Source organism: Cavia porcellus, unplaced genomic scaffold, assembly GCF_034190915.1.
Source record: "Cavia porcellus strain 051 isolate PalLab524CR breed Dunkin Hartley unplaced genomic scaffold, mCavPor4.1 scaffold_1, whole genome shotgun sequence".
Classification (NCBI taxonomy): domain Eukaryota; kingdom Metazoa; phylum Chordata; class Mammalia; order Rodentia; family Caviidae; genus Cavia; species Cavia porcellus.
In genome coordinates this window covers 14230347-14258012 of record NW_026947484.1, presented here as the reverse complement: position 1 = coordinate 14258012, position 27666 = coordinate 14230347, and the positions used below count along the sequence as shown (strand labels likewise).

Below are 27666 nucleotides of genomic sequence, written 5' to 3'. Positions count from 1 at the left end.
CTGTTTCAAGATTCTATTTCTTTCCTATGTTGGCATTCATAGTTTCTATCGTTTACCTACGCTCATCTATCTTTTTTATTGGTATCCCCTCTATAGTCACTAACCATGTCTTTCATGATGGTCACCATCCCTGTAGTTACCTGAGAAACTTTCTGATTTTTCTCTAGGGCTCATTCATCTGTTTTGTTACTTCTGCTGTTACCACTTCAGAGTCCAGTGGGTGGCTTTCATGTTGTCCCACCTCATTATCTGCTGGGTTTTCTTTTGGTGAACTGGAAGTCGGGATGCATTCTGCTTAAGTGTCTTCTCATTTCCTATTTTTTAAAAGTTTAATTACTGGATTGATGCTTGTAAATTGGTTGTGGCACATGGCTTTATTGATCAATTCCTGGTACCAAAAAACAGAAAGATAAAACACAAGATAAAAAAGAAAACCAAATATCCACTTGAAGGGTATGTCTTTGCTGTCATTGGTAGACAGAGTAGGCAGAGAGCCCAGATCTATGTGGATTAATCCCAGCAAACCAGCTATAGATTTATAGCAAGGCAGCAGATAATCCCAGAAAGCCTGTACATTTAGTTCCAGTGAAGTTCAGGCTGCTTTCCGACTATAAGACTAGAACTCAATTTGTTCAGCTTGCAGCACTTTGTGCCTTGTCAGCACATTTAGGGGGTCCAAGGAAGACTTTTGCAGGTGAGGTCCCAAGGTTAAAGAAAGCACGTGTGCAAGACATTAGCAACAGGAGGCAGCACAGAGCAGAGCAGAGTACCAGAGCCAGAACCACTTGTGTCTTTATTGTATAATTCTTATCCCAGTAATTATCTCATGTTTACATTCTTACTTAATGCTGTAACCAGCACAAGTGTGTTAACTGTCCTGAGTCATGGTTACATAACTGTATCCCACTGTGTGCCTGTGCTAGACAAGCAGAGTCATATCTTCAGGTTCTTTAGATGCTCCTGAGCTTTGCAGCAATCTGAGTGGTTCCCCACATTGTGCCCCCCACCAAAGGTTGGAGTATATAAAATTCTTTATGTAACAAGGCACAAGTACCTGCAGTTAACAAATGAAGAGCTATATGGTCTAGCAAATCCACTTTTTTCATTTGAACAGTTTCATCTGTGAGCAACATCAAAGGCCTGGCATGTAACATTCAAGGCCTGGGCCATAGATTGAGCGAAGGATTCAATGTCGAGGGCTGTTTATGGTCCTGGGCCCTGGTAAGATGCTACCCCTGGTCAGACACTATTTCTAGCGGTATCAGCAATCAATTTTTCTGATCTGATGCTATCCCTAGTGATGAAGCATTGCAATGCCCGGTCAAGGCATCTGTTAAGTCATTTTGTGGGGAGAGGGAGCTCTGGCTTATGTTCAGAACCACTGGCCATGCTCCCATATATCTCACCACAGGTCAGCATCCCACAAGGGACAGTGCCCTGTCACTCCTGAGCTGCCCCACCCAGCCAGAGCACCAGCCCCTCAACGTGGCCCAACTCCCTGCACACATGTAGGGGGCCTTCATGCATCACAGTCTGTGATTCTGCCCTTTGGGGTCGGTTCACAGCATCCATCAGTATATCCAGCACCAGCCAGAGATTCCTTTTTGTTCTGCAGAGGGTCAAATCCTCCAGAATGGATCTGTGGGCCACATACATCACGAGTCCCAAAACAGTTGCCAGTTCAGCTGTCAACAGGCTAGCCGAGAAAGAGGCCACTGTTGGAGATATGGCCTCCAAAGTGTGAGAGTGGTCACTTGTGCCACTCTACTCTGGGATGGGTAGTTCACATCCATACCAGCCCTGTCTGTCCCATGATTGCTCACAGGTGTGCAGAGCTACTGTTTCTCAATTAGAACACCAGCTCTTGGCTCCCTTCTGACTGTGGAGGCAATTATGCCCTGAATGAGTGGGCCAGAGCCAGAAGAACAAAGCTGCCCTGATGAAGCTGCTCAAAGCCCTTGTATAATACCCACACTCTCCCATATGATGATTTGTAACACCTCCTAATACAGGGTGGATGCTTTGTAAATAGTTGTTACATTGTACTGCTTAAGCAAAACAGTATATTCATGACTAATCCAGACACAACCATAATAGACCTAAGTGCATTTCAACCTACAGTTTAAGTCTCAGTACCAAATTATGGACTGCAGATTTAGCTCAGTGGCACAAGTGTCTGTCAGGCAAGCACAAGGTCTTGAGTTTGATGCCCAGTACCAAAAATATGCCTGGCAAGGCAAAACAAAGTCAGCAGGGGAGATTGCCTGGCAGCCTTTGGTGACCTTATGTTGGGAAACTAATTCAACTGGAGGGAGTTGGGGAGGTCTGTGTACCTAGATGATCAGCCTACCTTATTGGTACTTGTGTTGGGCTGCCACAGGGCCATCAGGTATGTTCTTTGGCTAAGGTAATGGGAAGCCAGTTACTCTTAGCTGAATGGACTGACCCCAGGAGAATGGACCAGTAACGACAACTGTCCTTTGGTACGGTGCTAGGCCCAGGCATCAGTCCCCTGGTACCTGCTCCAGGCAATGGCTGTCTTCTGTACCGGGCTTTTCCCCTTTCCAGACACCAGCCACTCCCTTGGTCTCCTCTCCAATAGAAGGAAATCAAATTCTTATCTCACATCTGTACTTCTGATCCTTGATGTGCTCCCTTCTCCGCAGGATCTGCATTCTGTAAGTATCTAAAAGCCATAGATCCCCCTAGAGTGACAACATAACAGAAGCACAGTGAAGATCACGCTCCTGTGTGTGCTGGCCTACAGGGGGATGGAGAGACATATGGACTGTTTTGGCTTCTTCACTTCTAACATCTTTGCAGCTACTCAGCTTCCTTCCAGGGAAGAATTTTACATTTCTTACCCAGAGCAGGGCAGGAAGAGCAAACTGGGAAATGAGCAACCTTTCTGTCCATGCATTTATGTTTGGCTTAAATGTTGCTTACAACCCCATAATGCATATAGTTACTGTATTCACATTATAAACAAACATCTCAGCACTCGAGATGCTGAAACAAAAGGATCATGAGTCTAAGGCTGGCTTGGGCTACACAATAAATTTGAAGCCATCTTGGAGCACATGGAGCACTGTGAGACTTTTGTCTCAAAACAAAACACATAAGGAGAAATGAGAGGGGGAAGGGAGAGGAAAAAGAGCAAGAAAGACAGGCAGACAGACACAAACAGAGGCAGGCAGAGACTGAGAGGCTGAGACTTTAAAATGTTGGCTGGTAGCCAGGTATGGTGGTGCACACCTGTAATCTCAGCTGAGGCAAAAGGATCCTTGTGAGTTTGAGACCAGCCTGGGTTACAAAGTGAGCTCAAGGCCAGCCTGAATGGCATAGTGAGATCCTGCCTCAAAAAGACCAAAAAAAAAAAAAAAAAAAAAAGTCATAAAAGTCCAAGGTCACAAAGTGAGTGACAGAATGGAGATTGGAACCCAAGGTCAGCCTCTGAGGTCCAGTCTCAGAAACCTAGTTTCTGATCAACCCGAGTAGACTTGAGGTAAAAGAGAATAGTGTTTACTCTTTATTCACCTTCCCAGATCCTGACTGCATTTCCAGAAATAACCTGCATTTCATTCTTTGCCTCCAAACAATGCCTGGGAATCAACTTAGAAATACAACTGACAGATTCTTACAAATACTTATTCTATTATATTCTCAAATTTAAACTCTCAGAAAACAATCTCAATTCTCAACAACTGTGTAGCTGGGCATGGTGGCACACACCTGTAACCTCAGCACTCAGGAGGCTGAGGCAGTTTGAGGTGAGCATGGGCTATTGAGTTACAGGCCAGACCTGTCTCAAAAATAAAAAAAATAAAAAAGTTCCTTGTTTAGCTGAATAATATGTATTGAATGTTTGATAAACAAGATAACTTTATCTCTAGTGGAAGGTAACTGTTTCAAATAAACTCCAGCCCTTTTTCCTACTCAGCAAACATATTGTTACTTACTGAAATGTGATAAAACTTAAAAATAGCCAGGCTGCTGGAACCTAGCATTCTGACATTCCAGGAAGCTCAGTGGAGAGTGGGCAAGAAAGTGGAAAGTTCAACCCCAACCTACGCAACTTAGCAGACCTGTGTCAAAATAAAAAAGAAAGAAGAGCTAAGGTTGATATATCAACTTGAGAAGTTTAGAAGTTTAACAAGAGACTCAGATGGAGCCAACATTCTTACTTTGTAAACATCATCTTGTGCAAGAGGAGGGCAAGATTTATGAGTGCTACACCTGCCCTGGAGTGATGGAGGGGTGGTCTGTGTACAATATAAAGGTAGAAAAGAGGCTTGCTCCCCACACTGTTTTGCCCTGGCTGCTGCCTTGAAGCGTTGCCCTGGTGCCAAGACCACCCTGCCTTGGAGCAAGCTTATCGTGGACTGAAACCTTCACAATCAGTGAGCTAAATAAACCTCTCCTTCCTTCATTTTGGGGGTTGGGTATTTTGGCCCAGCCATGACAGCAAAGTAACCAAGACACCCAGCCTAGGCAACTTAGCCAGATCTATGTCAAAATAAAAAACAAAAAGGAGCTGGGAAGCTGGATGTGGTGGTACATGCCTGTAAATCCTAGCACTCAGGAGGCTTAAGCAGGAGGACTGCCACAAGTCTGAGGTCAGCATGGGCCACATACTGAGTTCAAGGCCAGTCTGCACTACATAATGAGATTCTGTCTCAAAAAAAAAAAAGCTGGGGTTCAGTGCTAAATCACTGGGTTAAATCTCCAGTATTACCAAAACAAAACATATTGTATATACTATATACATTTTAACCTAAGAGCATTGTATTTTTTTCACCCATTTCTTAGGTCCCCTATGGGCTTTCCACACCACCAAACTGCAATGCCAGTTCCTTTTCAGTTATGGGGATGGAAATGTTCAGGATTCACAGAAGCCAGGTCAAAGAACAGAAGCCGATTTCCAACAAGTAACCTCACTTGGCTAGGCCTTGTGCTAGAGGACCAACCGCCCACAGGCTACTGGGCAGGGTAAGGATTCTCTGGGGAGACTGCTTTCTACCTTATCTGCCCCTGCACTAGACTGCTGCACTGGCGGAGGATAAGCAGGTGTGCTTTGAAGTGTTTTGTGTGCTTTGAAGATATCAAAAGAGACTTCCCAGGACTACCAAAATCCTCTCCCACTATGGCCCAGCTTTGATTCCCATTGCCAAACTTTCTTCACCACTGTCAACATGACCTTTGCGACTGGGCAGCATACTCACCTACTCTGGCCTTGAACCTAGTTCAGGGTTCTCATCACAGAATTGCAAGAGCCACAAAGCAAGGGAGCCTTTCTTCCTGAAGCCCCCAGGAACAAGGACAACTAGAGACGACTAGGATGGGACTATAGCTGAGCTTCCTGACTGATGTGGAAAATGTCCACAGGAGACATGGAACCAAGTGACCTCTTTTACGTGCACTGCCAGAAAAACTAATTAAAGGGATGGCAGAAACTGAGGAAGAGGCAGGCAGCCACTGGGAAGTCCTGGGTGAGGGAAGAGCACAGTGCAGGTGAAACCAGCCACTCTGATCCAAGCTCCCACACCATGGGTTCCTCCCAGGATCCACTTTCCCCCTGGGAAAAGAAACAGGAGCACATAGTTCAGGTGCTTTTGTCCTTGCAGATCTCTGTGTGCAGTCTACCTGGTCACATTTATTCAATACTCTTACTTACTTAAGTGATTGTGAGTTTGGTCAGAGATCTGACTGGAAGCCCGTATTTCCAGCGACTGTCCTGGAATGTGCCTATCAGCCATAAAACAGAAGGTTGAGACTTTCTCTGTGTTGAGGGGAAGCCACAGCTCTGGCCCAACGCTCTGGCTGTGTCCTTTGACATGTGGACCCTACACCACACCAACGGGGATCACTGTACTCCTCCACTGAAGCATGGAGAAATTCACCATGTTCACAGACCCTCTCATAGGAAGCTTCTTGGACAGACCCAGGAGAAAGCTGGAAGGGTGGACAAGGCAGCCAGAATAGGTGAGTATATGAAAGTAGAAATGGTCTTGAGAAGACGATCCCATTAAAACCAAGCTGTCAGGAAGTGGGTTCAGGGGCTGGGGATTTAGCTCAGTGGCATAAGTGCCTGCCTTGCAAGTAGGCAGTCGTGAGTTCGATCCCTGGTACCGATAAAAAGGAAAAGGAAAAAGACCAAAAAAAAGGAAGTGGGTTCAGGATGTCATCTCTCCTGCCTATTTACCGAGGCCATCTGAAGGTTTTGGAAGTGGCTCCTCAGGAAAGGAGGTAGGAAGTAAGGGAGGGGAGACCTGAGAAAATGAGGACCTACAGAGGAACCTCATAGGGACAAAGGACTCCTAGCCCAAACACGGCCAGCACTGTGTCTTCTCTGAGCTATAGCTCAAGCACTGTATCAAGACCTAAAGCAAACACACGTGGCTCTGGGAAGGTAGAAACCAAATCCTGCTTTATAAGGCTGCTTGGCCATCACTGGTTCTCTACTGAGATTTGAGGTGCACAGCCAGGCAGCAGGTGACAGAAGAGAGTGAACCTTCCTCACCTGCTCCCCATCACTCCAGCCCTCAGCCCTCCAAATGCCCACCTCGGCAATATAATCACTTCAAAAATACTCTGATGAGGGCAAGGGGAAGGGGCAGGGGTTAGGCTGGTCCGCAGGCGGTTCCCATGAGGTAGCTGGTGCTGGTGCTCCTGGGCAGGCCGTGTGGTGGCAGCCAGTCATGGGCTCATTGCAGCGAGGAAGAAGTCGAAAGCCTCATGGTCTTCCCAGTGCACTTGATCATGGGTAACGTCTGTGTGGAGATGATGGATTCTTTGCTGGTGTCTTCACTGTCCTTTGAGGCAGTGGGTTTCCTGGGAAAAGGGAAGGAGAGAGGGCAGCTTGAGTCTTCTTGAAGTTGGCGGTGGTCCTTTCTTCAGAGGGCACTAGGTTCTTTTTGCAGGAGCAGAGCTTTCTGAAGGGAACATGGTGGAAAGATGGCTTAGACACTGCATAGCCAAGATGAATCTGTCACTTACCTTCAGAGTCTAGGGCACGAATTCCTATGGTACTGTAGGCTGTAGTATATGGATACATTAGTACTGCTAAGTACAGTGTATCTACTTTAAGGCTTACAGCTTCGGTGTAAGTGTGAATATGGTGAGGGAAGGGAGCCCAGAAACTCCCTCCAGCAATGGGAACGGCTTAAAGGGCGGCAGCTTTAGTAGATTCTGTGTGGCAGCTCAGCTTTGCCACCAAGAGCCACCAGAGAGAGTCGACTATGGCTGTAGGCTCTGGTGCTCCCCTAACCCCGGATAGAGAATGCACATTTTGTCACCACGGCCTGGGGAGATAGGAAGAAAGCGTCCCATGCGCAGAAGCCCTTGCCTTGTCAAAGCAGCACTCACCCCAGCTTGCCAGCATCCAGTTTGCTGAAGGTATTGAGCATCTCATCATTCTTTGGGGCAGTCAGAAGTGATGTGGGTAGAGACCACTAAAAACAAAGCAAGCAATGAGACAAAAGGGCCAAGCAGAGGTCAGGCAGGAAGGACTCTTTCCAGCTCTAAATGATCAAGGGACTCTCCCCACCCCCATTCATAAGGCAGGGCCCAAAGGTGTAAAAGTCTTTGCTCTCTCCTGAATCAGAAAGTGGAGTGCAACAGAGCATTTTATTTTATTTTATTTTTTAAAATGGTATCAGGAATCAAACTCTTGGCCTCGCACTTGTGAGGCAGGCACTGTGCTGTTGAGCTATCTCCTCAGCCTTACTTTTTGATCCTTGAAAGACAGGTACTCAGGGGCTGGGGATTTAGCTCAGCGGCATAAGCACCTGCCTTGCAAGCCGGCAGTCATGAGTTTGATCCCCAGTACCATAAAAAGGAAAAAGACAAAAAGAAAGACAGGTACTCAGACAATCCTGGTAGTAATCACTGCGCTAAAAGGAAAGGGTCAAGAAACAGATACCAGATGCCCTGTACCCATTACCCAGGCCAGGTTGTAGTCTTAAGGCAAAGGAGTGAGGGCTGAGAAGGGGTCAACCCCTGCACCAGCGTCACTCACCAGTGGAGCAGAGTCACAGACAAGCCCTGTGTGGAACCCTTTGTAGCACCAACTCCGAAGCAGATCCACTCCTAGGATGAGATAAGCAGGGGTTAGGACTTAATAGGGAGAAATCAGCTGGCCCATGTCCTTCCAGAACTCCATTCCTTAGGTTGCTGGGATTTAATCTCTCACTAAATATAGCTTCCTGCCAACAGGGCCGGGACTCACCTTTGAGCTTGTTGCTATGGTATTTCTGTTCCCACTGAGTGGTCAAAATGTTGAAATATCGTGGCTGCTCAAAAAAGCGGAGATAGCGAGAAGAGATTCGAGATGGAAAAATTCGTTCAAATTGACCACGACGAGAAAACTCGTCCTCCATCTCGACCAGAATTCGTACGTCATCTGGTGTCAGCACATCCAGTACAGATGCATAGAAGTCCTGCGGGCCGAGCAATAGGGAAGAAGCAGACATGACAGAGGCAGATAATCAAGAAACTGGAAGACAGGGAGCACGACCCTGGATCCTAGGGCTCCAGGATTCTCATGGGACCACCAATACCACCTGGTGGGCCAGCTGTGTACACCATCCATTCCTAAGTCCACTGAGCTTAGCTTTTGGCTGTGGACAGGGGCACCCTAGAGGCTCTAAGGTAAGTGGTCTGTTAGACAGGATCAAAGTCAGTGTCCAACTACTTAGATTTGGTACCAGCCTTTGCCTGCTACCACCTCTCTTCCCACTGAGGACTGAACCTAGGGCCTTTGCACTGGGCCTCATATCCCTAGCCTTTTTTAAAAAAATTTTATTTAAGGAGAAAAAAGAAAAAAAAAAAAAAACAGAAAAAGGGTACAAGTTATACAGAATTTCAGAAAAAATACAGTAGGAAATCACTAGTTAATTACATACTGTCATCTTAGAAACAGTTGTTGAAGTTACAAAATTGAAGCATATAGAAGGGACTTTCAAGCAATGAGACTGCAAACAGTTTTGTTCAATGATCCAACAAAACTCAGTAATATGGTTATCTATCTTAGACACTTAAATATATATGCAGTTTATATCTTTTAGAGAACTTTCTTTTCCTTTCTTTTGTACAATGACAATTACACATTTTGGGTTTTATTACTCCCACAGTTCTTATTACTTTTTTTTTTTTTTGAAGAAAGTAAAACCAAATGTGACATACCAGGACAGAGTCAGTCAAATCCCTAGCCTTTAAGATAACTTTCTTTTTTTAAACTCTGAGTCAAAGTATCACTAGGCTGGGCTCAAATTTAAGGTCCTCCTGCCTCATCCTCTTAGAGTGCTGAGATTACAGGCATGCATGACCATACTTGGCTACCTAACATTCTTACATTCAGCTTCCACATCTGCTTCTGAGGCCAAGCCTCTCAAGAGTCACCTTGCACTTCTCAGGGAAAGAAGTAAAGGCCTACAGCTCTGACAATAGAGGACACTGTGCTAAGGGCAGTGGCTCTTGAAAATATGATAAAGAGCATCAATTCTCTTCCAGGGTTAGGTACATGCCAAAAATAAACCTCATTCTAAAGCCCTGGGGTTGCAAATGGTTGAGCTCAGCTTTTTGCTAGAGAAAACCCCAATCTCTTACCTGATCAGGAATTTTCTGTGTCAGGTAATAGGCTTTCTTCATCTTCTGTGCAGTGAAATACTCAGGAGCCATCCGACATTTTTCCCTAAGAGAGAGAAAGTAGGGGTTGGCGGGTGAGATGTGGAAAGCAAAGTATAGAGCCCAGCAGCTTTGCATACTGAGGAAATAGAGAGAGTCTAGCCCGAGAAGACTCTTTTCTCAAGAGAAGACGAAGATGTCAACAAGAAGTTTAGCACTTGAATGGAACACACTGAAATGCATTCCACTCAGGAGGCCTGTCTGAGGGTCAACCAACACCAGTACCATGTAAAAGTACAAGGCCCCCTCTTTTGAATCTGACAAAAAAAAAACCTGGACTTTATTTAGTTTTATTTAGTGAACATTCATTACACCCTCAGCTCTGCTCTACTATCTATATATGACCCTGGATCAAGAACAACCTCCTAAGGGGCTGGGGATTTAGCTCAGCGGCATAAGTACCTGCCTTGCATGCAGGCGGTCGTGAGTTCGATCCCCGGTACCAATAAAAATGAAAAAGACAAAAAAAAAAAAAAAAAAAAAGAACAACCTCCTGTATCCCAGTTTCATCATCCATTACTACAGTCACTGCTGGGAGATAACAGACCTGATGGAAAATCAGCCCCTTGCCCTGAAGAGCTTATGGACAGGTTTGGTAGACGTGATGTGATGTGATGACGTGACACAGCCAAACATGAATTCACAAGGTATGCAGGAGGGAAAATAAGTTTGTTACCACACAAATTAGAATTTTAATTGTACTCTCTAGCTAATTGATGCTGAATGAGTTACTTAACCCTAGGGATCTTCAGTTTGCTTACCTTTAAACTGCTATGCTAGCATTAACCCTCCACATCACAGGGGGATTTAGCTGCTCTTCTCCAGAGTGGTCCTAAGTCTTTGGGGTATGGAGGAAAAAGCTCATCCTGAGCTGGTGTTATGAAGATATGGTCTGAAGCCAGGTTCGGATGACAGGAGGTCTGGGTGAGGGCCACTTCAGAAGGAAGAAACCTCAGAAGCAGAGGAAAGAACACTGGGACACTAAACTTTTCAGAGTGGACTAAACTGACTGGCCTTTAAGGGTCCTTCCAACCTGACTTTGTGAGTGACCTGATCTGTCAGCACAACAGCCAGGAAGAGACACACAGAAAGATGCACTTAGGAAAAGGAGGCAGACTCCTTGTCAAATGCCCACACGAGGAGTTTAAATCTGGGCCCCAGCCCCATGGAAATTAAGCATGGGAAAAAAAAATGCTACACTTGCTTTCAGGGGTACTGCTGGGGCCCGGCACATGCATGGACAGCAGATCCAGAGTGAGTTCAAAGGAGACCAGGCAGGGGAGAAACCAACATGCGAGGAGCTGACCTGGTAAGGGAGCTGCTGGAGGTGCTGAGGCTGGAACTGATGTTCTCTGTGTTGGGCAGGACAAAACCCGCCAGATTCAGAAGGTCACGGATCATCTGGCCTTTGATACTGATGTCCAGGGGAGAGCTGGAGTGGAGACTTCAGGGAGAAGATGCAAAGCAGGGTCAAAGGAGCTCTGAAGTAGTTTATGGTCCTATATCCAAGTCAGGACTGGCCCCCTGGACTCCTGGCTCCCCTAGAATGTAAAAGGGCTCCAGTACCCAAATTTGAGAACCTCTTGTACCAAAGACAGACAATAACCTTACTCAGGCTGGCAAACCTGTCCATGACCTTGGCTTGCTAGGGAAAAGCAAGCAACAGGGACCAATGTGAAAAGAGTAACTTTTAGTAAGTTCTCACCATTTCCAAAGAAACCTGAAGTAATGGCAAAGAATGAGGGAATGAGCAAATGAAGGCCATGAAAAGACAAATTTTAGTGAAGAAAAGAGCAACAACACTAGAGTGGCAATGAGATCCTGAGGATACCGCAAGGATTCTGCTCTGAAAATACTGAAAACACCACCTACCTGGGGGAAATGTTGACTTCTAGGACCCAAGGCTTGAGGTTCTCATCTAGCATGATATCAAAACCGAAGAGCTCATGGCAGCTGTAGGGCCGCCGGACATATAACTTGAGCAGGCTGGTCACGTAGGGTTCTGACCTGGTCACAGGGACAAGAACATATGCAGCCAGCTTTTTCATAGTCCTACCCAGAGCTGCCCTGCCCATGGGGTGCCTCAGAGAGACAGGCAGAAACAACCTGGGAAAACTGGTTTTTAGGGAAATGTGTCTCTTATGGGACCAGCTCTGCAATGAAGTTCAGGAAATGAACAGAATCTAACTCCATCTACTTCCTATTCCGTCCTCAAAACTGAACCAAATCATGATCCAAGCAAAGTCGTTAGCACAGCAGGAGACCAAAAAGAGGAGGTTCAGCGGCAGACTCCCCCACCCAGCATGGCGGCAGGACTCACGAGATGATGGTTTTAACAACAACATCCTTTATCTTCTCCCAGATGATGTCACTATTGATTCCCTTCTGGCTTAGGTATTTCCACAAAGCCTTCAGGGCCCTGCAGGGGGAGAACGATGGAGTCAATTTGGCAGTATAGTCCAAAATGAGCAATGAAAAAAGAGGAAGGATAAGGAATAAGAGGCCTGAAGGTATTTTCTTCCTATCTCTTCTTTTGACAATTTGAATTAACTCGCATGAACTGAGAACAAAACAGACCAACTGTGGACTGACAAGTAATCTTCAGGTGTGCTATTAATCCTCTACCACTATGTCTCTGAACCTCTAAAACCAAACCCCAAAGCAATCCTCTAAGCCTTCTATCACTGGGCCACTGTTCTTGGTACCATTTGTGGCCCTGGCAGGCTGTCTCGTCTGCATTGGCCTGGTACTCGGTATTCTTCTTATTGATACTGTAGTTGGTCAGGTGCATGAACTTGTTGCCAAGGCTCTTCATAGAAGGGGAATACCTGGAGGTGAGGAGAGGAAAGAATGAGAGAGAAGGAGGAAAATGGCAAACACTTCCCTAACTCCTGAGGAGGCAACTGAGGAGCGCACACCAATCTTTGCAGAGCCACAAGGCCCGAGAAGCGCATCTGCTGGCAAGGGGGCTGCAGAACCATAGGTAAGCCGCCCTCCGTGTGCCACCTCAGCTGGCAGATTTCATGAAGCATAGAGCATCCTTTCTTTCTATTCCCTCCCACCATCTCCCTTGCTAACAAAAACCACCAGAACATTTACTTTTTTGTTTAGAGCCCTCTACTTTCCCTCTAAGGAAAATGAATCCCCAAACTGTCACCTCATTACTGTCACATACTTGCAACTGGCAAAGCGGACAAGTCCATCTGAAAAGAGGTAAATCCGAAGAGGATCATAGGAAGTGACGTAAACATAGATCCGCAGATCAAACTTGCTGCCACTGATGAGGTAGGGTTTGTGCAGATACCTACAGAGAGGAAAGGCCAGCTTTGCATCAGATGAGATGGGGTCCCGGAAGTAACAGCCACAGCAAAAGTCAATTAACAATCCTTAAGATAAAGATCCTAAACCATCCACTGAAAACACCCAATGCCTCTCAGTTGACCAAAGAAGCTCTTAGGCTGGGAGGACAAGAGGCAGAAGAATGCTGTAACAGGGGGCCCTGGAGGCCAGTAGGATGGGGAGATGGGAGAGAGATGTGAGCTAGACAGGCTCACCTCTGCACCAGAAGGGGCCTGTGCTTGGGGAGCTGACTCCACTTGTGAATGACCTGGATGCCAATGCCTCGTGCTGATGCCGGCTATAAGGTGAGTAAAAAGGAGATCAGCTTTGCTCTGGGCCCAACACTCTGTTGTTCCCTTTCTCAGACCATCTGCTGCCCGCTATGACCCACTCACTCACTGGCTTCACAATCCACTTCTGGCGGCGGCTGCTCTCCCAAGTCTTGCGCAGGAGCTTGGCATCCTGGGGCAGGATAAAGGACTGGGGGAAGAAACTGAACTCCTTCTTGCCAAAGCGGCTCTGCATTCGGGACAGGTTCCGCCACAGCCTGTCCTTCCTCCCAATCTGGAATGAGCCTGGGAAGTGGTTTAACTATAGGAGAGGAAACAAAGACTCAGAGCAGGGGACAGTGGAGGTGAGACCAGAGGAAGGCAGCAAGCCCCACTTACACTTCACCTTTCTTAGCAACAGCCCATGGCCTATTCCATCTTACTGTCACCACCTAATGGTCATTATGTATCCAACTGCTCAGCACTCACCAAAAGATGATTAAAACACAGAGCAAAACAGGGATGAAGACAGACACAGGCGCATTCACCTTGAGTGCAAAGAAGTTAAGTCTTCTTCCACAGTAGCCCAGGGGACAAGGACAGAAAAGCATCTGGCTTTTATTACATTTTGAGGACAAGAGACTCATCTGTTCCAATATGAGACCACTCATCCTCAATATACACACTTACCTTGAGGGAATGGCAGTAATGTCCAATGGCTAGAGGGGAAATAATCAACTGAAAACAATCAATGCCTGCCATGACATATGAAGAGGAAAGAGTCCCTGAGAGGCAGCAACTGCCCGAGACATGACAGCAGAACTAGAGGTGTGTGGTTGCTAGGATCTGGGACACTTTCTTCCTCCTGAACTTTCTCCTCTATTGACCCTACTCATTTTGTGCGAGAAGAAATCACCTTCCCACATCTGCCTTCACCGCCCCAATCCTACCCTCCTCCCGGCTTAGTTCAAAGTCCAGGGGAATGGGCTCCTCAGATAGGACCCCTACCTTCTGATGTTCTTGAATGGATCGGAAACTAGATGACTTCATGTGATGACCCCAGCAGCCCAGCCAGTCATCATTTCCTACAGAAAGTAATCAGGGAATCAGCCTGCTAGCAGCCCAGTTCCTGGGACACAGAGTCCCATAGGCCCCAGAAATATTACTGGTTCTGGGCACAGCTCTCTGGCTTGGTTTGGAACAGTTACCATGGAGCTGCTCTACATGAGGCCCAAGGCCAGGGACAGAACAATGGCCTTCTATTTGAGCAACAGGGTTAGCCCAGAGGAGTATCAGAGCTACGCTCCTCTATGAGGTTAGAGACCAAGACAGGCTCCTCAAAAGGGTCTGTACAGAAGAGGGTTAGGGCTCGCCTCCTTCCCAAAGCCCAGCTAGTGGGCCAGGTAACAGGTTCATAGTTAGACAAGTGACTCACTCTTGCTGATTTTGAAGTGGGACCGTCCAATGGTCTGCTTGACAATGTTGGGAGTCACTGTGCTCATCTTCCACCGGAGCAGCTTCCTCTGCTCCCAAGGAAGTTTCTCCACTGAGAAAAAGGCAGGGAATGGGACGTGACAGGGTGGAGGGCAGGAGAGTCACAGTGAAGGGAAGGAAAGATGACAATGGTGCCCATCCTTCCCTGAGTAGGTGAGGCACTAAAACCTGCTCCAGATCAGGGTTTCAGAGGAGCACGCTCTGGGGAGGAAGGGGGCAGTGCAGGAATGAGAGCAAAGAAAGGGGAGATTGAAATGGGAAAGAAACAAGGTTAGAGGGCATAAGCTAAGGCTGAGATTATGAATCTGAAAAGGGACAGCTAAAGGACAGCCAAGGAAAAGTCCCCATACTGTGTCTATAACTAGTTGGGAACTAGACAGTGAGACAACCGGCAGAACAGCCATTCTGGAAGCCTTTCACACCCCATCACCACCTCCTCCCAACTCCATAGCATCCTTGTCCTGGGGCTCTCCTGGACTTGGTCACATTTACCTCTCTCATCTCGAGTACCAAAATAGATGGTAGGGGGAACATTGGGGAAGAGACTATAGATGAGGGCTGGTCGGATAACTTTCTCAGGATTGGAAAGGGATTTGGTCAGAATCTCCACGCAGCTCCTAAGATGAAAAACAAACATGTGGCAGAGAGAGAGAGAATGCAACAGCCCTGAGGTGCTGTCTTAGATATAGAATGATTCCAAAAAGACAAGTGCTTAATAATTGTTTTGGCAAATGTGAATTCATAAGATGCTACAGCTAAGCTACATACATCCACCTATATGAATGTCACCTAGAGAATAAGGTCCTATGATACTTTAATAATACATTTCCAAAATTTCCTGTGATAAGTCACAGGGTGGAAAAGTCCCTGGAAGAGAAGTTCTATGAGAGAAACATGAATTTAGATGGACACTGCTACACTAAGACACAAAATAGAAGACAGAAAAAAAGATCAAACAGACAACTAAATAAGAGAGAAAGATCTAAGAAGAGATATAGACATTTTTAAAAACAAAAAGGGGGAAAAGCAATGGGAAGAAAGGATAATGCTTCTAACTCCTGGTGTATTTGGTTTGGTGTGAAGACGTGTGGGTGGTTGGTGTCTTCCCATTTTGGATGGGACTTTGAACACACGCTTCTCAGGTCACAGACGGCCAACACAGGCGGGACCCCCCTGGCAGCTGCGTCAGGACTTAGGCCAGTGGGCTGCGTGATGTCTACTTTTGTTCCAGCAACACTCAGCCAAGGCTGTTATAAGGAGCATCACAAACAGCAAAGCCTTCAACCACCTGCATGTGCAAATCTTCAGACAGCACTGAAAATTAAAGAGTATAGTTCACAAATATTTATGAGATTAATTTCAGTTTATAAAAACTCATGGTAAGAGTTACTAATATACTTCAGGGTACAAATGCTACCATGGCCTGGAAAGCTCTGGATTGAATTCCAGCAACAACAGCAACAAAAAGTCACCATCGGTTGTTATTTTTAGTACAACAGAAATAGGCACTGTACACAAAACACTTCAATGCTTCAAATCTGGGATTTTTCATGGATTTTACTGGATCAAATTAAATACTAATTCCTAATTAAATAATTTCAATTTTTGGCCAGGGATTGAGCTCAGTGGCTCAAGCACTAGCCTGGAAAGTGCAAGGTCACGAGTTCGATCCCTAGTATAGAAATAAATAAAAAATAAAATAAAATTATTGCAATTGAATCCCATCTTTTATTTCCCCAAACTTTTTCAAAGGCTACCAATTTACTATCAGAATTTAAGATCATTGACAATCAAGGAGAATGAGTTAAGAATGAGTTTTTAAAAGCTAAATTATCATATGACCTGCATCTGGAGAGTACAGTTGCAGGTCATATGAAGAGCAAATAGTTGCCAGGAGGTTAAGGAAAGGACAGGACAGAAGTAGGTGTGGCTGTAAAGGCGTAAGGTAGGAATCTTATAGGGAAGGAAATGTTCTTATCTTGAGATGCAGCTATAGTAATATCCTTTAATAAAATATAACAATGTATACCACACTGTACTACAGTTTTGAAACATGTTGATATTGAGGGAAACTATGTAGAAAGTACAGTGGAATCTCTGTTTTCTTTCGGTCTCTCTCCCTCCTTCCCTTTTGGTGGTGCCAGTGATCAAAACATAGGACCCTGAGTGGACAAGGTAAGTGCTCTACCACTAAGCCATATCCCCAGACTTTCTGTGTTACTTCCTACAGCTGCATATGTCTACAATTCTCTTCAAATCAAAAGTTTAACTAATAAAAGAAAAGTCAGACAGCACTGTTAGCTAACTCTTAAGAGTACTGGACTCATTCTCATGAAACCTGGCTTGTAGTCTAGCAGGGATATAACTTACAACTTTAGAACACTTTCTCTATTTCTCTGGCCCTCAAGTTTTTCATCAGATTCAATGACTTCTATAACATTAAATATTTCCAGAAAAAGAACACAGCAGCAGGAAATGCAATAGAACTCTTTCTGGGAGGCAGAAAGATCACCTGAACCCAATTTGAGCCCTACCCCTGGGCAATGTACCAATTTAATAAGACCATCTTACTTCACATGAAGCCCAGTGTGAAGACCCTGGGTTCAATCACTAGTAAAACATACCCACACAGTGTGCATCTGTCAGCAGCACAAGTGCTCACCTAGCAAGTGTGAGGTTGTGAGTTCAATCCCTGGTTACCCACCCCCCCCAAAAAAGAAAGACAAGAACCAGAACTTATTAGATTTCACTAGAAACAAATATCAAAGGCGAATAGATCTTAAATAAAAAAGTATGCAAAAAGTAATCAATAAATAACAAATAGACATATAAATGTGCCTCACGTAAACAATCAGCTAGTTGAAATGCCACCTCCAGCGATGCTTGGGATCATCATTACGGAAACCACACTGGCTGACACTCGAGGTAAAGTGTTAAGCAGTTAAAATGCTCTTTGGCTCCCTTCTGAAGTTAGTTTTATATGCGGAAATAAGATTGGTATTAACTTAGCCAGGCATCGTGGCACAAGCCTATAATGCCAGCACTCAGGAGGCTGACCACTATGAGTTTAAGGCCAGCCCAGTCTAGATAGTGAGACCACGTCTCAAAAAAAGAGAGCGATTGATATTAACATTTGTATCTTAGTAATAAAACATTGGATTGAAGGTGGGTAAGATGGCATATGCCTTTTATCTTGTCTCCTGGAAAGGCTGAGACAGAAGAGTGGAAAGGCTAGCCTGGGCAACTTAACATGACCCTGTCTCAAAAAAACAAAGAAAAAAAATTTAAATGTGCTGGGATGTAGCTCAGCACTCTTCGCGTTTAGTTCTCAGTATCAGAAGACAAAGGAGAAAGAAAGAAAGAAAGAAAGAAAGAAAGAAAGAAAGAAAGAAAGAAAAGAAATTAAATTTAAATGTGTATAAAATTCTCTAGCTTTCATCCAGATTATTTCATCAACTGGCTTTGGTGGAGTCTAAGTGATGGTCACCCTTAATTAGGGAACCTGTCTCTTGTCAGTCATTTTGTAGAAGAAATAGTTGTGGGCTCCTGCTTAGCTGAGCTGGGGAGTCAAAAGAGGAAGGAAGGTGCCACCAATGAGGGTGTCAGCATGTCCTGTGAATGAGTTTCAGAACTTGCTAAATGATCGTATTTATTTATTTACTGGTCTTTTTGAGACACGGTTTCACTATGCAGTTCAGACCAAGTAATTGAAAAATAGGAGACAGTGAAATGCCATCCAGGATGTCCATCACTGACATCTTTACCATTATGGTTAGTGGGGAGATATCCTAGTGAAATTATACCACCCACAGGGGAAAAAAAATAATGGAAAGGCCAACACAACACAACAGTGTAAAGTAAGTTGTTCAAAAACAGACAAATAATGCAAAAAAGAATTTGGAAAGAGACTAGATGCAATTGTCCAGACTATAATATGGCAGTGTGTATTGAATATTAAAGTATATCAGCCACATAAAAAACTTGAATAAATTTGATAAAATTGTCATTGTTATATTTCCTGTTGTATTACCTTATACAACTAATGGCAAAGTATGTGATTTTTGGTTATCCTATACTTAAATAATGGGACTAGTAAGTGGCTAAAAGTTCCTATCTCTCTTGGAAGTGTCTGTCAAAATAGGATGCATTTGATGGTACAGATGACAATTACTTTCATGTTGGTGATCTAAATGACTTAAGAAATTGTTTCAAATATTATATTTCCTCATTAATTGGTTGCTTTTTTTGTTTTGTTTTATTTTGCTTTGTTGTGGAGGATCGAACTCATGACCTCGCATTTGCCAAGCAGGCACTTATGGTGCTGAGCTAAACCCCCGGACCCAGTTGTTCATTTTTAAAAACACTTATTGAAATTATTTTTCTAACTGAACAATTTTTTGGCACTGCAAGATCAGCTTGCATCCTCAGAAAGTACAATGCTGTTTTTAAGCCCAATCGACCAGTACATATTTGGTCCCCTATTCAAACACCAAAGTCACAATCATAATAGTTTGGTGAAAATGAGTCAGGGTTCTGAGGGCCAGTGTGGTTCTCTCTTCATAATCTTGAAATGACAAAATGAGCATCTACCAGGAATCCACACAACTGACACTCACCGAGAGATCTCGGCCACTGACTCACTGGGGGAGACGGCATTGGAGGAGCACTCAGAGTCCCCTGGAGGAGGAAGCACAGAGAAAGCCAGGCTGGCAGAAGCTGCCACACAGCTTATGCAGCTTTCCTCAACACTCTGGACTCGGCTCTTTCTGGGAAGCTACAAGTGCCACCCAACTACCTTACACTCCCTTCCCTGCACTCAACCAAGACCAAGTGGGTCAGGAGGACCAAAGATCCAATTCCCCGAGTTTCTCCCAGAGGATCCCAAAGGAATTGACTCATGTGGGTGCTAATGTCAGCTCCTAGCATACATTATTAGCCTTCTTCTAAAACAGGCCGTGACAACAGTTAAGAGGTGAAAGGGTTGCTCCCTACTCACCCTCTTCATTCTCATCATGGCTGGAGCAGTCTTCCACACCATCTACTAGTTCTTCTGTATCTTCAGCCTCTGCCTGGTTTGGCTGGAGGTCAGTAGCTGAACTACAAGAAAGAATCATGACTCCACTGCAGCCACTGTTGATTTCCTATGGTCTTGTTTGAGGTCCTATATTGTTTCTACTGTTTTTTGGGGCTGGGTTTTATTCTCTTTTGTATTATTTATGTTAAATCTTATGGCAGGAACTGCTATTTCAAAGATAGCAAGATATATTTTGGATTTACTATTGGCTTGTTTTGAAATCCTTTATTGCATTCATTGTTTTTATTGTTTCTATTCTATTTTGTTCTGTTTGATTTTTACTATGTTCGAAATTATCTGCAGCTATTTTGAAAACATCAAAAGGCATTAAGGTAACTCTTGTTGATTTTGTAATGTTTTGACATGCTGTATTTCTTACACTGGTTTGTTTTGATTGGTTTTACTCTATTTTATCCTCTAAAAAAATCATGACCTCAGCCCAGCGCATGCCATGAGTGAAGTCATTCTCATTCCTACATCATGTCCCAGTATTTGTCTGTTTCCTGTCACCAATCTGGTTGGCTTCTCTTCCTTGGAGTTCAAACTCATTCTTCTCACCATCAAAGTTCACATCTAACCATAGTTCCTTATACCCCTCTTCCACATGGAAGCACTACACTTCCCATTTTTAAAAATGCTTCATGGTATACAAGCACAGAACGCTGCATGCAAAAACTCAGCAGTGAGTGTCTGGCAACTGACGTCAATGTCTCTTGGCCACCTGCTAAGAACTCAGAAGGCAGCTCTGGTGGACCAAAGTTCCAGAACAGGAATGAGGCACAAAGGAAGGAACCAACCATGTCTATGCCCCAACTATGAATGGCTGTCACCTGAGGAATGATCTGGAGTCACAAAACCCCAATTTGACTCTAACTGACATCTGGAATTCTTATTTCTCTCTCCTAGTTAAAACTTAAAATGAGTTAACAAACTGTTTCTATAAAGGACCAAACAGTAAACATTCCCAGTCTGTCACAACTATTAAACCATTCTTATAAGAAAGCAACCACAATCACTAGTAAATAAACAGGCAAGGTTGCACACCAATAAAACTTTATTTATAAAAGCAGGCAACCAGTAAGGATTAGCCTGCAAGTTATAGTGTCCTAATCCCTGCCTATGAGTGACAACCAAAACTTCTCAGACATCTGAAAAATAAAACCAACCTTCAGAAGAAAGAGGTCCATGCCACTGGATTATGGTGAATCCTTTGTATTTCTCTATGTGAACCAGAAACGCTCTCCAACTTACCTAACAACAGGAGAGTCCAGCTCCCTGGCTTCCTTAGGCTCCTCCTTCCCAGGCTGGCCTAGATGGATGGAAGAGAAGCGGGTGGCCACTTCAGCTACGCCAAGGGGCTGAAGGGGAGAAAGGGGAATGACAGCTTTGTCTTCTCCAACTGGCAGGGAGTCAATTACAGAACCACAGGCAGGGCTGGGGTTCAGCCCACTGGCATGTGAGGCAAGGAGGTGAATGCTGATCCTTTTGGTACAGAAGACCGTACTGTCCAACCCCACAGAGTCTGAGGCTCCAGGGAAGATCTTCCTGTCTGATCTAGCATCCTCCTGAGGAAACTGCCGGCCTACCCCAGCAGATTCCCACTGCCTGCTCCTTCTGAGGAGGCTCCACTGGAGGTCAGGGTACACAAAACAAGGCTGTTCAAGCAAGGAGCTTTGCTGTGGCTTCTTCTCAAAGCCCTTTGCAGACAATGTCCTCATAGCTTCAGTGAACCGAGCCTCTTTACCCAGAGCCTGGGAAGTGGAATTGTCATTCAGGCCGTAGGAGTGTGGCTCTGCCCTCGTGGCTAAGCTATTCCAGTTGAACTGGGAAGAGGCAACACTGGCGGTGGATGTGTTGTGGGACGTAGGGGAAGATGGGGTAATATGGACAGTGGCATCATCTAGGACAGTGCCGATGCTTTTGGGCATCTTATGATCAATGTGCTGGGGTGCACAGTCTCCAGTGTTCCCTGAATGATGCCAGGAGACAGGCTCAATCTTGGGTGAGGATACTGGTTTTAGGCCCTCTGTGGCCTGGGAGAAAGGCACTTTAGTGCTATTTGGCCGCATGAAGGAGTTGTTGTTCAACCTGGGCTTGTAGGAGGAAGACAGTGGAGATGTGATCTTCCCTGAGATGGAAGGGGCCAGGCTTGTCCTTGAAGGGTTTTCCCCAACTGTTGTCCGTGAGAGGTATGGTTCTGTAGATGAGGACGCCATGGGCTGGGTCACGGAGAAGACTGTGGAAGAGGTGGCTTTACTGGCAGTGAGCCTGTTGCGAGGAAGGGAAAAAGGTCTTTTCTCTGATGCGCTTGAATGCAAGCAAAAAGACTCCAGTTGCTGGTATGGCTTGTGCCTACTGTTGGAGCGATGGAACAGCAGGGTACTGCTTGACGAGTCTGGGGGACAGTGCAGGTAACAGGAGTTGCTATGGCCTGCAGTGACAGCTGTTGTGCCAGAGCTACATAAAGTGCTGGGGCAAAAAAACCAGGTTGGCTGGAGTGGGGCCCCCGAGATGCCTGGACGCAGCCCTGCTAACAGTGTGCCCGTGTACTTCTCCTCAGCCTTGCAGACTGGCTTCACCTGCTGATGGGCCTGAGCCCAGCCTTCGCCCTCCGAGGGCTTCTCAGGTGGCAGGGCAGGCACTGTGCCTGAGGGGCTGCTCTGCTTGTGGCTGTGCCTGTGGCAGAGGCCAATACTGTGCTGCTCTGCTCCTGCTGAGGCCATGAGGGGCCCACATCATGGCCACGAGGCCTCATGGCCTGGCTCAGGAAAGATGCCACACACCTTTAGTAGCACCAGCTGCATCCTTAGAGTCTGTCAGCCTGCAGAGGAGAAAAATAACTGGGAATGTTGCTGCCCTGGGAAGATGGACACAATGGTCCTCAGGTAAGCAATAGAGTCCCATGCCAGCATTTCTTGGGCAACTGCTCTTGGTCATCATTTGGGGCCCTGGGAGAGCGCCACTAGATTTCCAGGGAGCTTTCAGGGTCTTCCTGCAATCCTAATTCAATTTAAAATGGCTTCCTCAAAGATTAAGACTTTTAAGACTCTACCACTGAGAGGAGGGTTGTGTGTCCATATTCTCTCACTGAGAAAGCTTGCCTTCCTCTCCAAAGAAAAGCATCTCTGTCTCACCACCAAGACTTTTCCAGAGGGTCCAGCTTCCTCACCTAAAACCAGTGATATAAGGCAAGGCTGGAAGTGGCAGAGAACACCACTATCCTCCTCCTCACCCCTGGAAGCTCAAAGATGATCTGAGAATGCATTAGACTTCTACTGCTCTGTACTGTAATTCAACTCTCAGCTGCCTCTGGTTTAGTTTGCTTTGCTTTCCATAGTTAAGGATGATGAGCTTGGACAGGAGCAGAAAATTCCTCTGCTAACCCTAAAGTTCATTCTGGAGGTGAGACAGCAATTTTGTTTCTGTAAGAATCTTGCCAACCCCTCCAATTTAAATTCCAACTCACGTTTTGGTGGGAAAGAAAAAGAAAAAAAATGGAACTAAACGCCAACATTCTCTTTACCTCCAGGAACTATTCCCAACAGCCACAATGGGACAGGAGAGTTCAAGGAGCAGAAGGAATAGAGAGGAAAGAAGCTTTCTTTACTTCAGTTCGGGTTGCTCTCAAGGATGGAGAGCTTGTCACACAGTCTTCTCATTCAGCATTTCCTCTAATGCAGAATCTCTTAGCAAGCCTCCTAGTTCTGGGTCTCAAACAATTTCTTCCACATGGTCACTTCCTGAATCAAATTCACAATATACTGTCCAGCTTTCACCACTCCCAGGGAACACGTGTCTGCTTTCAGAGTGGCAGTAAGGAGAAGAGGTGGGGAATAAAACCTGCCTATACAAAGTCATCCATCTGGGATAATTCTGGGTAGAATCCTAGTATCCTCATCAAGTGTCTTCAGAGTTGTTAGGAAAGAGTAACACCGAAAACTAGCTTGCAGAACCCGCACAACACTGCCCTCTTTTCCTGTAAAGGCTGACCTACATGGATTCTTTCTCAGGAGAGTATAAAAACTCACCTGACTCCAATATTCAAAATGACAGCAGACTAAAAACAGCATGTATGCTAAAACTGGATTTTGAGGCCAGTTACATCAAAATGAGGTGACACAGTCCAAATTATGGAAATACTATGCAGGTACACTAGAAAAGTATACAGAACAGGAAGAGTCAGATACTGCCAATCACTAACAAGACTGTGTGAAGAGGTTTGTGTGTGTGTGTGTGTGTGTGTGTGTGTGTGTGTGCGCTGTGCATACACTCAACAGATTCACGATCCCAGCTCAGTTCTCTTTCAGGAACCCACATCTTGCCCCCAACACAGCACAATGAATGCACCAAAGCAATGGTAGAAAAGGGCTAAGGAGATGAGAACTTGGGCTGGTAACCCTTCAACCCCCCTTCCCAGCGGCTCCCCGAGTATACTACATAATCTCAGATCCTCACGCATCTGTTGTGCTGCTCTAGGCCTTCGTAGGTGGGTTATGTAAGAGAATACCTCAGCCTTCTCATCAGCAACAGATGATTCCACTCTCCCTCACAGCTACTGGCACCCACAACATGATACTTCAGACCAGTGGACAGTCCCTTTTCCACACACTGCAGTGTTGCAAACACCGCCTCTGCCTCTCTGCATCCCACTACATGAATCATCATTCCGGAAGCACTGAACACAAGTAGCCCAACACCAGCTGACTTGCCCTTTAATCTAAATGAGGAAGAAGGAGCTAGCTAAGGGAAGGACAGACCCCATCCTCCTCAGAACTGCAGGTGGCCTCCTCCCAGACAATGTGAAGCAGCAGCTGGGCAAGCGCAAAAGAGTGAATTCTCTGTGACCAGTGGGGTTTCCAAGCTCATGCCTCTGCAATGGTCATTTCCACTCCTTGTCTCCTGCCACTATCCCCACGATGTGTGGGATGGTGACTTGAAGAAGGGCTACCTATTTGCAAAGAAAGATGTCTACATTTAGAGTCACAGAGGTAAAAAGAAGATGTCTCTGTAAGTCCCTTTTAGGGGGAAGCTCCACAGCCGGTCGGAGATTCCCAGGGCTGGCTAAGATGGCAGTGTGAGGAAAGACCAAGCAAAGGCAAACATCATGCAAGGTACTCTCACAGTTACTCTCCACAGAGTGTGAAGTATGGTAAAATGACACAATAGGATTACATACAACTGCTCCAACCTTGTTTCAGAGCGTTTGGTTCAGAAGTAGTATCTGGCTGAGCCAAGGAAACGATCAGGTTGTTAGACGCAATGTCTTTGTTCTTAGAGAGATTCCTAATAAAACCAAAATTCCATGTTACAGAAAGCTGAGATCCAGTTAGAACATTCAACTAACCAGTGTTCTAGGCCCCTTGAGTACTTGCTGCCATAGTGCCTGCAGGAGTGTGAGAAGCAAATTTAAAAGAGTGTTAAGCCAGGGAGGCTGAGGCAGGAGGATTGTAAATTTAAGCCCAGTCTGGGCAACAGAGTAGCCTACTGAGATCCTAACTCATGACAAGGGGGTCAAGTGCACATGCCTTGGTCCAATCCTCCAGTGAGAGAGAATGAGGATACGTTAGAAGTCTAAAATAAAATCTAAAAAGCTGAGAAAGCAAGAAAATAGTTTCAAATGCTATCACACCAAGAACACAATATTTTTGCAGTTCTAAATTCATAATTCTTCTACGAGGTCAAACTCCAGGAAGCCAAATAATACCTGGCACCAGCCCCCACAGATAGCACATACTCACTAGGCAGTTTTTAGCAAGGATCAAGCCCATCTCCTGGGATATAGTCTGGGCAACAATATCTAGAAGACCTTTCTCCAAGATTCCTTAAATTTCTAAGTGCACTATGATGGCAGACCTTGTGTACCTGCCTGCCTCTAGGATCTAAGAGACAAATTGTCCATATCTCCTGGGCAGTATTTTAAGATGAAACTTGAAAGGGAAGAGAACAAAGCAAAAAGATATTTATACATGTACAAGGCCATTTGCAGGCCACTGATGAAAGCTTCAATATATCTAACTTAGCCAGACAAGGTGGCACACACCTGTACTTCCGCACCTACTTGAGAGGCTGAGGCAAGAGGATCACAAGTTCAAGGTCAAAATTAAAAGAAAAAAAACAAGTTCAAGGTCAATCTGAACAATTTAGTGAGATCCTATCTCAATATAAAAAAATAGGGCTAGGGATTTAGCTGAGTGGCATAAGGGCCTACCTGGCAAGCAAGAGGACCTGACTTAGATCCCTGGTACCAATAAATAAATAAATAAATAGAGCCGGGGATTTAGCTCAGGGCATAAGCACCTGCCTGGCAAGTGTGAGTTCGTGAGTTCAATCCCCAGTAAAAATAATAAATAAATAAATAAATAAATAAACAGAGCTGGGGATGTAACTCACCACTCTCTGGGTTCAACCCCCCAGTTCTTTAAAAACCCTTAAACCTAAACTCACAAAGAGCAAATGGCAAGTAAATTACAAGTTCCATTATTTTCAGTTTATACACATTTTAAATCACTTATTTATACCCCTTAAAAGACAGGTAAAGGCTAATCCTACCACTTGCTGGGCAGCAACAAAAGGATCACTATGAGTTTGAGGCCAGCCTGGCTATGTATTTTGCTCGAGGCCATCCTGAACTACATTAGTGAGGCTGGCTTGAAAGCAAGTGAGGAAAAAAAAAAAAAAAAAAAAGACAGGTAGGTGAAGCCATTCATACTTACTGCCTCTGATGTTCAAAGGATCCACCATCAGCTGACCCTCCAATCAGCAGCTCACAAGGGACTTAATTTAGGAGCCAAGAAACTGCCCTTCACCTGGAAAATAACATTTTGAATAATCTAGTATTTTTCAGAACTAATGACCTAACATGTTTTTTGTTCCTACACATGATCTCTGAGGAACAGAAGGGCTTAAGGGTCAAAAACAAATCTGTGTCTGTGGTTAAATTCTTCAATCTAGTTCCAAATGGGAAAAAGCCTAGCTGAAAAGCAAGTAAACTTAAAGCTGAAGAGAAAATTCTTGGAAAAAAAGTCCCTCTGAAGAGCTCTCAGGACATCTGAAAAGTCTGTTGAAAAACAAAGGTCTGGGAGGATACACATGCCACTGTTAATGGTGTCCTCTTGGGGAGAAGGGTTGGATGAAGGGCTGGGCAGGGGAAGAAGAGGGGCTATCTGATAGTTTACTTCAAGGCATCAGTATTTGATCTTTGAACAAAAGACACATGTTACTTATAGGAAGTTTCCCAAGAGCCTTTAGGGCATGCCTCCTCCTCCCAGCCATGCTACATCAGCAACAACCACCTTTTGGTGACTCCTATCAGGCAAAGCGCTGGTCAGCAGTGACTGCCATTCAGTGCTGCACCCACGTAGCTGGAACGTTCCAGGAAGGACAGGAGAGAGGAAGAGCCACAGAGCAGTTGTGAAAGACCAACTTAAAAAGCCATAGAAAACATAAAAAAAGCATAATGCCTGGCCCCAAATAACATTCCTGGCATCGAAGTTACCACTCTCACTGGTACCTAGTGAATCATCTTCTCCCTTCAGCCCTTTCCCAAGCTGCCTCACTGGGAGAAAAATACAAGCAGCAGGCAATAATTACTTCACTACAGAATTTCAGCGAGGAAAGATTTAACTGTCTTATTACTTGGGAACTTTTATGAAATTAATTCCTAGATTCTTCAGTTCCAAGTGTGACTTGGCACTAAAGGGCAGCTGGAATGCTTTGAGACACATCAGAAAGAGAAGATATGTGGTAGGTAAAAGCCTTTCTGTGCCTCTGCTCCTGGGTATTTTTAAGGTTTTTATATGTAGATGG

General features: G+C 45.1%; 1 protein-coding gene across 1 annotated transcript in view; it reads right to left on the bottom strand.

The window, feature by feature from the left end:
• Nucleotides 1-774: 774 nt before the first annotated feature.
• Ttll4 (tubulin tyrosine ligase like 4) overlaps nt 775-27666 on the bottom strand; it is a 45069-nt gene continuing 18177 nt past the window's right edge. Inside the window, 20 exon segments of the mRNA XM_063245286.1 lie at nt 775-6845; nt 6848-6932; nt 7366-7451; nt 8018-8088; nt 8228-8438; nt 9607-9691; nt 10991-11128; nt 11557-11691; nt 12005-12103; nt 12390-12512; nt 12860-12988; nt 13239-13321; nt 13423-13614; nt 14301-14377; nt 14728-14838; nt 15279-15403; nt 19403-19463; nt 19783-19883; nt 21112-22681; nt 26574-26666. Of these exon segments, the coding sequence (XP_063101356.1) occupies nt 6705-6845; nt 6848-6932; nt 7366-7451; nt 8018-8088; nt 8228-8438; nt 9607-9691; nt 10991-11128; nt 11557-11691; nt 12005-12103; nt 12390-12512; nt 12860-12988; nt 13239-13321; nt 13423-13614; nt 14301-14377; nt 14728-14838; nt 15279-15403; nt 19403-19463; nt 19783-19883; nt 21112-22583 (3525 nt within the window). The 5' untranslated portion in view covers nt 22584-22681; nt 26574-26666 and the 3' untranslated portion in view covers nt 775-6704.